At 46.1% G+C, this 15,886-nt stretch overlaps 1 protein-coding gene across 1 annotated transcript in view; it reads right to left on the reverse strand.

The window, feature by feature from the left end:
• The window catches only part of dock2 (dedicator of cytokinesis 2), a 377,601-nt gene that overhangs the window by 334,467 nt on the left and 27,248 nt on the right, over window positions 1-15,886 (reverse strand). The window contains exon 9 of the mRNA XM_008104636.3: window positions 15,720-15,801. Within this exon, the coding sequence (XP_008102843.1) occupies window positions 15,720-15,801 (82 nt within the window). The remainder of the gene's footprint in view (window positions 1-15,719; window positions 15,802-15,886) is intronic.

Consider the following 15,886-nt stretch of genomic DNA (forward strand, 5'->3'; position numbering starts at 1 on the left):
TGTACATTGTGCCTGGGTAAGAGAAAACCATAATGTGTCATATTTAAATATTCAAAGTGTGATTGTGTGGAAGATGGAGTTAGCAGGACTGTAGCCAAGGAGGGGGGGGCGCGAAATTTTTCAAGTTAAAAAAATCCTAGTTTACTCATGAATGTTAACTGATTAACCACATCCTCATGAGTGTCCACTGAAGTTTATTTATCTTGAGTGTCCATTGAAGTTTATTGATGGAGCCTGATTTCTAAACTATTTTGTGTTATGGAACTACTCTTCATGATTCGCTAAAAGCAAGTTTCACACACACACACACACACACCGTAGTGAGCTTGTTTTCTGATGCTCAAAAGGGTAGCTACTGAACCAATGAATTCAAATGACAAATAAGGAACTGGCATTTCTGCCTTAATAGGTGGTGAGTTCCCTTTTGGTAGAAGATATGAGACGGCTACTTCTGTCAGAGACAGAACGCCACCAAAATAAGATTCAACACAGTTTATTAAAGTTACAGAACCAAAAACGCTCGTAAAAGACAAAGGGCTAGGCAAACACTTGCCTTCAGAGAAAAAGAAACTAAAAAACGTTTCAAAAGATAAACCGGATTAAACTGGAGTTTAATCCGAGTTAAACCAAAAATGCTTAATTCAGCCTGGCACTTTAAACAAACAAAAGCTGGTAAACAAGATTCAAAGAAACACAAATAACTGGCAGCAGATTCCTCTCTGCTACCCAAAAGCTGTGATTTAGTAACTAAGATGTTACTCCTCCGAGCAGCGAGCGAACTCCGGGTTCAAACACATCAATCAGGGCAGCAGCAGTCAGCGGGGTCTCAATCCGGTCCGAGGTCGAAAGCCAGGTACAGATGTCTTCAGTTCACCAGTTCCACCGATAGCCACAGAAGGGATAGTCCGAGGTCGTAGTCAATCAGTCAGCCAGTCAGTCAGTCAGTCCAGAGTAGGCAATTAGTGTCCGTCAAAAAGACGATGGAGGTCCAAGCTATTAAGATTAAACACAAGTTGCACAGGAAAAGCCCACACAGTTCCTCCCGCCGTCTATGCCCAGTGTCCTTGGTAACTTACGTATTCAGCAAACGAATCACACCCATCTTCAGGAAGTTCCCAACAAGAGCCCAAGCGTTCGTCCAGATTACCTTGCCCAACGCAATTAGCCCTGGATTCTAAACCCCATTTTATGCCAGTTACAACTCCTCATCGCTGTCAGCTGTTACCCTAATTCCAGGTGCCTCATCATCATCATCCTCATCAGAGCTAAAACACCTTTGACTACGCCCCACAGCATCCCCAGCTGTGGATCCCGTTCCATCCCTCCAGCTTGTCCACGGGTCTAATCCTGCAACCTGCCAGTCGCCTCCCACACTATCATTGCCAGTGGCACCCAGATCCTCTCTCACACGAGTCCATTCCATATCATCCTCCTCAGAGCTAACCATCTCTTCCTCCATTCCTTCGGTAAAACCCTCAAAGGAGTCTTCGTCAGTTGGTTCTGCAAATAAGTCCCGCAGCCGTTTCCTTTCTCGCTCCTCAAGAGAGTCTGACTCCCGAGGAGTCTTACGACCACGTCTCCCAGTATCGGAGCCATAAGGCTCAACCATAACACTATCCCCTCTCACAAAGGCCTCCTCCTCCAAAGGTGGAGACACAGCAGTGATTTCTTCAGCTACAGTGTTACGGCGCCCAGAAGTATCTAACTTCAACAAAGAACGATGAAAGACAGGGTGAATCTTAAAAGAAGAAGGCAAACGCAGTCTAAAAGCCACAGAAGAAATCTTTTTGGCAATGGGAAAAGGTCCCAAATACCGTGGCGCAAACTTTCCCCCAGCCTGTTTAATATATTTAGAGGATAACCAAACCATATCCCCTTCCTCCAACTCTTCCCCAGCTTGTCTATGACGGTCGGCTTGAGTCTTTTGCGCTGCCTTAGCTTCTAATAACAGCCGACGAGCAACATCATGTAAAGCAGCCATTTCAGAGGAACGGTACACCGGGTCCGAGGAAACCACATTGGTTGACGGCGCCACCCCTCCCGGTGGATGAAAGCCATAAGTTAACTCGAATGGGGTGTGTTGACTAGACGTATGTACAGCGTTATTATAGGCAAATTCAGCCACCGACAGCCATTTTACCCAAGCACTTGGTTGTTCCAGACAGAAACAACGTAAATACTGCTCCAACAACCCATTAACTCTCTCAGATTGACCATCCGTTTGTGGATGAAAAGCAGAAGAGACATTCAATTTGGTTCCCAAACACTTATGGAAATGTCTCCAAAAACGCGACACAAATTGCGGAGCTCTGTCAGAAATAATAACCTCAGGAGCTCTATGTAAACGGAAAATATGTTTGGTAAATAATAAAGCCAATGTAGGAGCTGCTGGAATTGTTGAACATGGTATAAAATGAGCCATTTTAGAAAATAAATCCACCACCACCCAAATACATGTATAACCCCCAGACCTAGGCAAGTCAGAAATGAAATCCATGGAAATAATCTGCCATGGTCTCTCAGGAACAGGCAATGAAGATAATAAACCCCTAGGGCGCCCAACAGGCGTCTTACTTTGCTGACAAACGGCGCAGCTATCACAAAAACGGAGAATGTCCTGTCGCATCTTTGGCCACCAATAGTTTCTGGTAATGAGTTGTACGGTCTTAAACCTGCCAAAATGCCCAGCCATGGGTTCATCATGATGTGCCCTAATAATTTCCAACCTGAGTGCACCCGCCGGTACATAAATCTGTCCATTTCGTACCAATACCCCCTCCTGGTCTTGTAAATGAGGCAGCATAGTACGATTCCCTACCGACAGTAGTATGAGCTGCTCTTGAGTCCAGTTATCATCTTTCTGAGCCTCTAGGATTTGGGCATGTAACCCAGCCTCGTTCTCCACCACACATAAAGAGGTAGTAGGCAAAATTGTCTGGCACACTGTCTGTTCACAGGTTTTAAACTCAGGCTTGCGAGATAATGCATCAGCCCGCAAGTTTACCTTCCCTTCCACAAACTGAACTTTAAAATTGAACCTAGAGAAAAACAAAGCCCATCGAATCTGACGTTGATTCAATTTCTTGGCAGTTTGTAAATGCTCCAAATTCTTGTGGTCAGATCTGACCACAATTTGATGCCGTGCGCCCTCTAACCAGTGCCGCCACACCTCAAAAGCCACCTTGATAGCTAACAATTCCTTTTCCCAGATGGTATAATTTTGTTCAAAAGGTGTTAGTTGCCGAGAGTAAAATCCACAGGGACGCAAAGTCCCTGATGAATCCCTTTGAGATAATACAGCCCCCAACGCATAACTAGAAGCGTCTGCTTCTACTATGAACGGCTTATCAATGTCTGGATGGATTAGTATATTGTCTGCCTGGAAGCTAGACTTCAACTGTAAAAAAGCATCGTGAGCCTCCCGTCCCCACACAAATGGTTGTTTCTTACGCAAGAGTTGCGTTAAAGGTACAGTGAGTTTGGCAAAGTTTGGGATAAACTCTCGGTAATAGTTAGCAAATCCCAAGAACCGCTGTACATCTTTTTTAGTCTTGAGTTCTTGCCACGAGTTGACTGCGTCAACTTTGTGCGGATCCATTTTGAGTTCCTTTCCCGAAACTACATGTCCCAGGAACTCAACTTCAGGCACGTGAAAAACACATTTAGAAGCCTTAGCAAAAAGCCCATTACCCCGTAGACGGTGCAGTACCTGCTTTACATGTTGCTGGTGTTTCCTTTCATCTTTAGAGAAAATTAATATATCGTCCAAATAAACCACTACAAATTGATCAATTAAGTCTCTAAATACATCATTTATGAATCTTTGAAAGACAGCAGGCGCATTACAAAGTCCGAAAGGCATTACACGGAACTCGTGACATCCGAAACACGTGTTAAATGCCGTCTTCCATTCGTCACCTTCCCGTATTCTAATCAAGTTATACGCCCCTCGTAGGTCAAGTTTGGTAAAGATCTTAGCCCCTTGCACTCTCGACAGTAATTCCGAAATCAAAGGTAGCGGATATCTACCACGAATGGTGTGCTTGTTAAGAACCCGGTAGTCACATACTAATCTGAGTTCCCCTGTCTTTTTAGCTACAAAGAACACAGGTGCAGCAGTTGGAGAGCTAGATGGGCGAATAAACCCTTTAGCCAGGTTCTCGTCAAGAAATTCCCTCAGGGCTTGTCTTTCTGGTACCGTTAAAGCGTATAACCTTCCTGCTGGCAACTTAGCGCCTTCTACTAGTCTAATGGCACAATCGTATGGTCTATGAGGCGGCAACTTGTCCGCTTCCTTCTTACAAAACACATCTTGAAATTCCCTATATTCAGCAGGCACTCCCTCCATGTTAAGCTGAGAGGGATTTAGAGCTAGACATTCCTGCCTCTTAAAAGCTATAGTACGCTTCACCCAATCCACTTGAGGATTTACTAAAGTTAACCAATCCATTCCCAGGATCACATCGTATCTTGGTAACCGTGTAATGTCCCATACAAAATTCCCAGTTACTCCTTGTACCTCCCACGTTATTTCAGAGGTCTCATGATTAACCACCCCAGACTCCAGTAGTTTCCCGTCCGCTCCTTCCACCAATATATCGCATGCTTTACGTACTGTAGGAAGCCCATGCTTCCTTGCAAACCCAACATCCACATATGAGACCGTAGCCCCTGAGTCTAGCAGTGCCCAAGTAGAAGCAAGTTCTTTCCCCCCAACAGATAAAGAAATGGGTACAAAAACATGTTTCTTCCCTTGAAATGACTGCTTCAGAAGCCCTAATGCGTTGGACTCACGTCGCACTAGGGCTGACCTTTTCCCGAAAGCTGAGAAGGCTTAACATTACAATTCCTAGCAAAATGCCCAGCATTTCCGCAATACAAACACAATCCCAATTGTCTCCTACGGTCTTTTTCTGCCGTAGACAATTTTCTAAACACTCCGAGTTCCATAGGTTCCTCCCCTTTTGTCACAGGTGCCCTGGGCGCAGATACAGATGGCGCATACATTGCCCTAGACTGTTTGCGAGATTCGAACCGGGCGTCCAAACGCAATACTTTAGCTACTAAAGCGTCCCAGTCTCCTGCCGGTTCTAAACGCGCCAATTCATCCTGGAGATAATCATTCAAGCCAGCAATAAACAGGAGCATAAACGCGTTCTCCCCCCAGTCCAGTTGATGACGATAAGAGTTAAACTTGTTTAAATAATCCAAAACAGACCCCTTTCCCTGCTTTAACCGATAAAGAGCCCAGCTAGCATTCTCCATACGGAGGGGATCCCCAAAAGTGTCAGTTAATAATTTCTTGAAATCATTTAAATTGTCCTTGACTCGGTCATTTCCCAAAATCAAATTAGTGGCCCATTGTCCCGCAGGACCGGTCAATAAACTCAAAATAAATGCCACCTTACTGGTGTCTGTAGGAAAAGCCTGTGCGCTAATCTGGGAAAAATAAAGTTCAATTTGCGCCAAAAAAGTGGGCAGCTTATTTCGAGATCCATCAAAACGTTCAGGAGTCATTACATGTCCTTTAGCCGGATGTGCTGCTTGTGCAGCATAAAATGCAGCCTGCAGCTGGTCAAAACGAGCCTTAAGCTCCTCCATCGTCTTCTTGACGTAATTACCTAACTAAAAAACTTCTTTCTGGCGTTGGGCAATCTGTCAGAGACAGAACGCCACCAAAATAAGATTCAACACAGTTTATTAAAGTTACAGAACCAAAAACGCCCGTAAAAGACAAAGGGCTAGGCAAACACTTGCCTTCAGAGAAAAAGAAACTAAAAAACGTTTCAAAAGATAAACCGGATTAAACTGGAGTTTAATCCGAGTTAAACCAAAAATGCTTAATTCAGCCTGGCACTTTAAACAAACAAAAGCTGGTAAACAAGATTCAAAGAAACACAAATAACTGGCAGCAGATTCCTCTCTGCTACCCAAAAGCTGTGATTTAGTAACTAAGATGTTACTCCTCCGAGCAGCGAGCGAACTCCGGGTTCAAACACATCAATCAGGGCAGCAGCAGTCAGCGGGGTCTCAATCCGGTCCGAGGTCGAAAGCCAGGTACAGATGTCTTCAGTTCACCAGTTCCACCGATAGCCACAGAAGGGATAGTCCGAGGTCGTAGTCAATCAGTCAGTCAGTCAGTCAGTCAGTCCAGAGTAGGCAATTAGTGTCCGTGAAAAAGACGACGGAGGTCCAAGCTATTAAGATTAAACACAAGTTGCACAGGAAAAGCCCACACAGTTCCTCCCGCCGTCTATGCCCAGTGTCCTTGGTAACTTACGTATTCAGCAAACGAATCACACCCGTCTTCAGGAAGTTCCCAACAAGAGCCCAAGCGTTCGTCCAGATTACCTTGCCCAACGCAATTAGCCCTGGATTCTAAACCCCATTTTATGCCAGTTACAACTCCTCATCGCTGTCAGCTGTTACTCTAATTCCAGGTGCCTCATCATCATCATCCTCATCAGAGCTAAAACACCTTTGACTACGCCTGTGATGAACCATGGGCCTTGTAGTCCTGCTCAGGACATTGTAATCCCTGATGAAGATGAAAACTTGGGTTTTTTACCTTCCCAGTCTGAGCTGGATTCCTCTCAGCCAGATCCTTCCCAGGCAGATCTGGAAACCTTGCACCTGCAAGAAAGTTGTGCCCCAGAAGTATGTCAAACAACCCCAGAGCCTACTTCTCCCGTGTTCTTGCGCCGGGAGTTTTGTAAACAACAGAGAAGTTTGGATTCAGCTTCGCGCAGGAGTGCGAGGATAGCAGCTAAGAATGTTGCCAATTAACATTGGTTCTCGTGAGAATCTTTAAGGAGTTTAACATCTGGTCTCAGAGTTTAGCTTTCGTTTCTGATTCCCAGAGAACCGCTTTGGTGAGAAAGTTGGACTCTATATAGGTGTTTTGCCCGCGTAGCAACTTCGCGGAGTCAATTCGTCAGCCTACGGAGCGAGTTGTGTCTGGACAGCGCGCTCCGATTCAAGCCTCGCTCCTGCTCAAGCCTTGCCTTGTTATCCAGCCTTCGCCTTGCTTCCCAGCCTTTGTTTACCTGCGGACCTTGCCTTGTTTCCAGGATCAATCCTTGCCTTGTTCCACGGATTTTACCAAGTTATTCCACGGACCTTGTTCTTGTTCTTAGTTACCTTGTTCCACGTTCAAGCCTTGTTTCAAGTATCAAGTTATTTCCTAGCCACGCTCAAGTTTTATGGACTAAGGACCTTGTCATCTCCCCTCACTTTGCTTGGCAAAGTGAGTGTTTCGGTTATTGGATTACAACTTTGGACCTTAATATTTCTTATTGGACATTGCTTTTTTGGACTAATTCTGACCTTTCCTGAAGGGTCTAATTCTGGACTATTTTCTATACTTGTTTTTATTAACTTTATATATTCCTTCAATAAAGATATTAGTTAGATTCTGGCCTCTGTGTATGGTTATTGGTGCCTCTGCCGCCTGGGTCGTGACAGTTTGACTCCGCCACCCATAAGCACCAACTAACCGAGGCCAGGATGTCTACCGGAGCCGCGCCGGCTGGACAGCCGCTCAGCTACACCATCAGCAAGGACGAAGTGGACCGCATCCGTGACAGACTCAACGCGCAGGATGGAGAAATAAAAGGGTTGAGGGAGCGCGGAGTTCGCCTCCCGGCCATGGCGTTGCCTACCAAGTTTTCTGGAGAAGCTGCTAAGGTTCATGTTTTCCGCCGCCAATGTCAAGCTTATCTAGAGGCCCGTGATGCCGAGTTTCCCCAAGAAGACATCAAGGTGGCGTGGGTCTACAGTCTTCTAGACGGACCAGCGGCTAGCTGGGCGACGGCCCTGTTTGATCAAGCCTCCCCCCACCTAAGTTCAGCACAACGCTTCTTGGATCACCTTAAGGAGACCTGGGGAATCGAGGACAATTTGGAGGCAGCCGGTCACAAACTCCGGCGCCTCCTTCAAGGAGACAGACCCATGTCTCAGTACATAGCCGAGTTCCGCGTGCTGGCCCACAACACCGGCTGGAACGATGTAGCCCTCAGAGGACAATTTCGGGAGGGTCTCAACATTGAAATGCTGGAAGAAATCTCCAAGGTGGATCCTCCCCAGACCCTCGAGGCACTCATTGATCAATGTTTACGGGCTGAAGTCATGATTGCCAACAGGAAACAATGGGTTCGAGGCCAGGGCGGTAGAGCCGGGGCAAAACCCCCCGCTCCCGCCAGTGTTCAGCCACGTCCGGTGTGGAGACCCCCGCCGCCAACCCCATACCCCAGAGGAGGCGAGGAGGTGCCGATGCAGTTGGGCAATGTGCGTCCCAGACTAGATGCCGCCGAGAAGGCCCGTCGTCAACGCTTGAACCTCTGCTGGTACTGCGGGAACGGGGGCCACTTCGCCAGAGAGTGCCCAGCCAAAGGGAAGCCTGCCGCCCGTCTTGCGGCGGCGTCCTCCACGGAGTCGAAGGCGTCTGAGCCGACTGGCACACAGCCGGCGGGGGAAGCCAACGACCGGGTGTAGAGAGGCTCGCCAACCCGGTCAAAAAATCCATCCAAGAGCCGCCAACCGGGGTCCTGTTCCTTCTCGTGGTCACATTATGGTCAGCAAAAAGGGGACCCGTCATGATCCACGCCATGATAGACTCTGGAGCTACCAACAATTTCATCGATAGAGAGTATGCCGACTCTCTGGGATTACAATATCATGATTTCAAGAATGCCCGTGTGGTGCAAGCCATAGACGGCCGTCCCCTCAAGACGGGCCCCGTAAGCCAGTGGTCGGAACCCACCAGGATGTGGATAAGGGAACATATGGAAGAGATTTCCTTCTTTGTTACCGAGGTTCCCCATTTCCCTGTGATTTTGGGAATTCCATGGCTGACACTCCACGACCCTAACATCTCCTGGTCCAACAGAGAACTGCAGTTTGCTTCACCGTACTGCCAAAACCATTGCCTCGTAGCCAAGGTATGCCATGCCACAGACTCCGAGCCCATCATCACCTTGCCAAAGAAGTACTCCGAGTATTGGGATGTATTCAATGAGAAAGAAGCCGAAAAATTACCCCCACATAGACCTTATGACTGTGCCATTGACTTGGTGGAGGGGGCCCCGATCCCGCGAGGGCATCTCTACTCCCTGACTGAACCAGAGCAAGAAGCTCTCAGGGAATTCTTAGAGACAAACCTTCGCAAGGGGTTCATCAGACCCTCTCAATCCCCAGCCGCCTCCCCAGTGATGTTTGTGAAGAAGAAGTCAGGGGAATTACGCTTGGTGGTGGACTACAGAGCATTGAACAATATCACCAAGCGGAACAGCTATCCCCTGCCCTTAATCTCGGATCTACTGGACCGACTTCGAGGAGCCAAGGTCTACACCAAGCTGGATCTTCGGGGGGCTTATAATCTAGTTCGCATCAGAGAAGGGGACGAGTGGAAGACCGCCTTCCAGACTAAATTCGGATTATTCGAGTCCCGAGTTATGAATTTCGGTTTATGCGGAGCTCCCGCAACGTTCCAGCATTTTGTCAACGATATTTTTCAGGACTATCTAGACAGATTCTTGATAATCTACCTGGACGATTTTTTGGTGTTTTCCAGATCACAATCAGAACATGAGAACCACGTCAAAATGGTGTTGCAACGACTGCGGGATCATGGACTTTATGCCAAGCTAGAAAAATGCGCTTTTGATCTACAAGAGGTAGATTTCCTTGGCTACCGCATCTCGCCTCTAGGGCTTTCCATGGATCCAGCCAAAGTTTCAGCAGTATTGGAATGGCGGGCGCCAACTAACAAGAAAGAGGTGCAGCGTTTCTTGGGGTTCGCGAACTACTACCGCAAGTTCATTCCAGATTTTGCCCGCTGGTCCGACCCCATCACTAGCTGCATCCGTGGAAAGCAGCCTTTCCGCTGGACTGATCAAGCAGAGAAAGGGTTCCAGCAACTGAAGAAACTATTCACCTCCCAGCCAATTCTACAGCACCCAAATCCTGGAACCCCTTTTGTGGTGCAAGCGGACGCCTCTGATGTGGCAATTGGGGCTGTACTCTTACAACCGGTGGGAGATCACCTCCACCCCTGTGCCTTTTATTCTCGTCAACTAACCACACCAGAGAGGAATTACACCATTTGGGAAAAAGAACTACTGGCCATAAAGGCAGCCTTTGAAACTTGGAGACATTGGCTAGAAGGGGCCAAATTCCCCATCGAAGTCCACACTGATCATCGTAATCTAGAACATCTAAGAACTGCCCGCAAACTAAATCAGAGGCAGCAACGTTGGGCTTTATTCTTTGAACGTTTCAACTTCCAGATCCATTATGTGACCCCAGCTCAAACCAAGCAAGCAGACGCCCTGTCACGTAAACCGGAATACGCTGCAGGACGCAAGGAGACCTTTGAATCCCAACTGCTACAACCTGAGAACTTTGCCACGCTCACAGTGGGGAACACCAAATCCAGTCCCATTGGTTCAACTTCCCCTACTCCAGGACCCATCTGTGCTCAAGAAATCAGGGCTAGTCAGCAAGCAGATGCCTGGGCGCAGGACCAACTTCGCCAAGGTCTGCATTTTCCCTTTTCGCTTAAAGATGGGCTGCTCTGCTATAGAAATCATGTTTATATCCCACCCGGACCGGGCAGGGAAAAAGCGCTTCGTCTGTGTCATGACTGCAAACCAGCAGGACACTTCGGACTATTTAAAACCATGCATTTGATCCTAAGAGATTTTTGGTGGCCCAAGATCCGCAAGGATGTGGAAAAATATGTCAACACCTGCCCAGTATGCCAGCGCTCCAAGATACGAAGGGAGAAGCCCTCAGGGCTTTTGCACCCCCTTCCTACCCCATCTCGCCCATGGGAAATAATTTCCGCGGATTTCATCACTGACCTACCACCTTCCTGTGGATTCACCACGATCTTAGTGGTGGTGGACCTATTCACCAAGTTAGCCCATTTCATTCCCTGCGAAGGCCTCCCCACGGCCAAAGAAACTGCGGATCTATTTCTTCAGCATGTTTTCAGACTACATGGATTGCCCAAGAGTTTAGTCACAGACCGTGGATCTCAATTCACCTCTCGTTTTTGGAAGGCACTACAAAAACTACTGGGCATAGACTCTCGCTTATCTTCAGCTCATCATCCCCAAACAGATGGGCAAACGGAGCGCACCAATGCCACTTTGGAGCAGTATCTTCGCTGTTATGTAAACTACCAACAGGACAATTGGGCTTCTCTGTTACCACTGTCTGAGTTTGCCTACAATAATGGAGTTCAAGCTTCTACAAAAGAAACGCCGTTCTTTGCAAACTACGGTTTCCATCCACGTTTCTTTCCCCCTGTCATTGAAACTTCAGAAGTTCCCGCAGCAGAGGATTGGCTGCAGGAACTCACAGCGGTGCAACAACTTTTGCTCCAGCAACTGGACCAAGCCAAGGAGGACTATAAACGCCACGCTGACAAACACCGCCAGCCGGGCCCCGAAATCAAGGTAGGAGATCGGGTTTTTCTGTCCACTCGCTTTCTGCCCTCCCACCGCCCATGCCGGAAGTTAGATGCCCGCTTCATTGGCCCCTATCCAGTGGTGGCGCAATTAAACCCCGTGACTTTCAAACTCCAACTTCCGCGTTCAATGCGCATTCACCCAGTGTTTCACCGTTCCCTGCTCCTTCCGGCGGATGGTGTGCGTCCTGATACAGACCAACCGGCCCCCCCTCCTGTTTTGATGAATGGGGAGGAGGAGTTCGAGGTTGAGGACATTTTGGATTCTCGCTTTCATCGCCGCCGCCTACAATATCTCATTGACTGGGTGGGTTTTGGCCCTGAGGAACGCTCTTGGGAAGACGCCTCCACAGTCCATGCTCCTGATCTAACCCGTCGCTTCCATCTGACCTATCCCACCAAACCGCGACCTCGCGCCTCGGGGAGAGGATCCCAGTTTGGGAGGGGCCCTGAGGAGGGGGATAGTGTGATGAACCATGGGCCTTGTAGTCCTGCTCAGGACATTGTAATCCCTGATGAAGATGAAAACTTGGGTTTTTTACCTTCCCAGTCTGAGCTGGATTCCTCTCAGCCAGATCCTTCCCAGGCAGATCTGGAAACCTTGCACCTGCAAGAAAGTTGTGCCCCAGAAGTATGTCAAACAACCCCAGAGCCTACTTCTCCCGTGTTCTTGCGCCGGGAGTTTTGTAAACAACAGAGAAGTTTGGATTCAGCTTCGCGCAGGAGTGCGAGGATAGCAGCTAAGAATGTTGCCAATTAACATTGGTTCTCGTGAGAATCTTTAAGGAGTTTAACATCTGGTCTCAGAGTTTAGCTTTCGTTTCTGATTCCCAGAGAACCGCTTTGGTGAGAAAGTTGGACTCTATATAGGTGTTTTGCCCGCGTAGCAACTTCGCGGAGTCAATTCGTCAGCCTACGGAGCGAGTTGTGTCTGGACAGCGCGCTCCGATTCAAGCCTCGCTCCTGCTCAAGCCTTGCCTTGTTATCCAGCCTTCGCCTTGCTTCCCAGCCTTTGTTTACCTGCGGACCTTGCCTTGTTTCCAGGATCAATCCTTGCCTTGTTCCACGGATTTTACCAAGTTATTCCACGGACCTTGTTCTTGTTCTTAGTTACCTTGTTCCACGTTCAAGCCTTGTTTCAAGTATCAAGTTATTTCCTAGCCACGCTCAAGTTTTATGGACTAAGGACCTTGTCATCTCCCCTCACTTTGCTTGGCAAAGTGAGTGTTTCGGTTATTGGATTACAACTTTGGACCTTAATATTTCTTATTGGACATTGCTTTTTTGGACTAATTCTGACCTTTCCTGAAGGGTCTAATTCTGGACTATTTTCTATACTTGTTTTTATTAACTTTATATATTCCTTCAATAAAGATATTAGTTAGATTCTGGCCTCTGTGTATGGTTATTGGTGCCTCTGCCGCCTGGGTCGTGACAACGCCCCACAGCATCCCCAGCTGTGGATCCCGTTCCATCCCTCCAGCTTGTCCACGGGTCTAATCTTGCAACCTGCCAGTCGCCTCCCACACTATCATTGCCAGTGGCACCCAGATCCTCTCTCACACGAGTCCATTCCATATCATCCTCCTCAGAGCTAACCATCTCTTCCTCCATTCCTTCGGTAAAACCCTCAAAGGAGTCTTCGTCAGTTGGTTCTGCAAATAAGTCCCACAGCCGTTTCCTTTCTCGCTCCTCAAGAGAGTCTGACTCCCGAGGAGTCTTACGACCACGTCTCCCAGTATCGGAGCCATAAGGCTCAACCATAACAACTTCTTAGTGGTGGATTGCTGCACTGGCAGGGATTTCGGCTAGACAGTGTTTTGGGTTGCTTCCAGGTCTATGATAACTTTAAAGTGTAATGCTCAAAGAAGTCTGTAAAGCACAAAGAGGAACAAATGACTGCATAATCAAGATTTTCATCCAGTTTGAGCCAATCTTTAGGTTTCTTATATGAAATTACCAGGAAATAGATATTATGGGACTCAGACTTATTTCTGACTAGACATGTATAAGAATGTACTGAAAAGTATTTTAAAGATTAGTGATGATGATTTCAAGATTAGTGGTATAAATATCAACAATATCAATATGTGTGTAATGTGATCCGCCCTGAGTACCCTTCAGGGTGAAAAGGGCGGAATATAAATGCTATAAATAAATAAATAAATAATATTATGCAAGCACACAAATGTTACAACTCAAAAAAAAATGTAGATGCCACCTCCATGCTGACTTTTTTTGCAGAACTTTTGTCCTGAGCTGGAGTCTCCCCACCATCTGATTTTTAAATTCATCTAATATTAAAATGCAGTCTGATATTTTAGCTCTAAAACTTTAAATATGGGGATAAAGTGTGTTTGTTTGTTTTTTAAATGCGTATTCTATGTGTACCTTTCCTCACAAATCTACAACTTAAGCTGATTTTTAGGTTGGGCAGTTCAAGGTGAACACTTGTGGTTGCATGGCATCACTGCTGAAACCATTTGAGTGTGTTCCTAAACATTTTTTGAACAGTGTGTTCTTGAGGTGCCTAAAGATTTTGCTTTGAGCAAAATTAAACATGATGACACAGAACAGCCATAAAATTATTAAACCTGCACTGCAAAAAAACCCTCTCCAAATTCTTATTCATCCCTTGATGACAAGTAGGCTTTCCCTTTTACCTTAGTGGCATTCACAAGCATAATTTATTGATGTCTTTCAATAATTAGTATAGAAATTTTATGTCTTGGTGATTTCAATCACTTCCTGTCCACAGGAGTAACATTTTTTTCAACCACTATATTAACTTCTGCCAAATATGGCTATGAACAAACTAAAACCATATGGGTCCTTTTGCATAAATCATGCATCTAATGGCTATTCCCATTCATAAGCATAATACACCAGCATATTCTTAATCTTGAAATAAATGAAGCAGAGTCAAAGGCAAAAAAACAACAACAACCTCACAGCAGTTTAATACAGCAGAAATGCATAAAGATTTAGCTTTGGATCCAAGGGTTCAGTTGCAAGGAAATGCTTCCTCTACATAGCATTGCCAATACATTTAAGTTTAAATATTATTTAGGAACTGTGCAGTTTTTCAAAAGTAAAGCTGTGCCCCTTCTGCCTAGCTAGTTCAGGGCAAATTATCATATATATATATGTGTGTGTGTGTGTGTGTGTGTGTGTGAGTTGATCTCATGTATACATTGAGAACAAGGTTTGGTGCCAAAATTTTGGATTTTGATATAAGCCATGAAAAAGTCAAGAGTTGTTCCATGGAGCAGGGAAAGCACCAATGCTGACTCAAAAGGTAGCTGCCTCTAGTCACCATCATTCCCTGCCCAAGGATTCAAAAGTGCCACAACAGGCATAGTAAGAAAGATTTGTGTTTTTTCAAAGCATACTCAGATAAGGTTGCTATTCCTTTTCATATAAGAATTAAGCTACAGCACTTAATCCGGTGGAGCAGTGGGTTAAATCACTGAGCTGCTGAACTTGCTGACTGGTCAGCAGTTTGAATCCAGAGAGCAGGATCAACTTCTGCTGTTAGCCCCAGCTTCTGCCAACCTACCAGTTCGAGAACATGCAAATGTGAGTAAATCAATAGGTACTGCTCCGGCGGGAAAGTAACGGCGCTCCATGCAATCATGTCAGCTACATGACCTTGGATGTGTCTGCGGACAATGCCGGCTCTTCGGCTTAGAAATTGAGATGAGCACCAACCCCCAGAGTCGGACACAAGTAGACTTAATGTCAAGGGGAAACCTTTACCTTTACTACTTACACTGACTGTACAGAAGTTGGCCCAAATTTTGGGATTAATTTTTTTACTAAAGGATCTATACTTATACATGAGTGTGTGTATGTGTGTGTGTGTGTGTGTGTGTGTGTGTATATATATATGGGGTACTCTTCAGTATGTACCATAAACCAGAGTAGAATCTAGTGACTATCCTGGAATTGCTGGATTGTGATTTCCACTAGCTCTAGCCAACATAGGTGATGGTCAGTTGAAGTCCAACAACATGGCTATAAACACCCCACATTTTGTACATAGAATTTTAGGTTAAAATATGTTTCTCATCAAGAAACTCTGCCCAAGAGTTCTGGGATTCAAGCACTAAGAATATTAAGTTAAACAATTGTCTCCTAAAGCCTCCCAGATATACAATAGCAACAACTTTAAGCAAGACGTTTTGCCAACAACAGGATGTTGATGGTGGGTAAGTATGTCTATATAAAGGGAAGAATTACTCACAGTGAAAACCACTTTCAGATTGTTGAAATTATCAATTTCTTTGACAAAACCTTTGCTTCCCCATCTCACCAAGTAATTTTCACTGTTTAAAAAAGAACACACAGTGTTAAACAAAGTACAGTCATGATGGATAACATTCAATTGGCAAATAAGATTTCCCCTCACCA

This window comes from Anolis carolinensis, chromosome 2 (assembly GCF_035594765.1).
Source record: "Anolis carolinensis isolate JA03-04 chromosome 2, rAnoCar3.1.pri, whole genome shotgun sequence".
NCBI classification, from domain to species: Eukaryota; Metazoa; Chordata; class Lepidosauria; order Squamata; family Dactyloidae; genus Anolis; species Anolis carolinensis.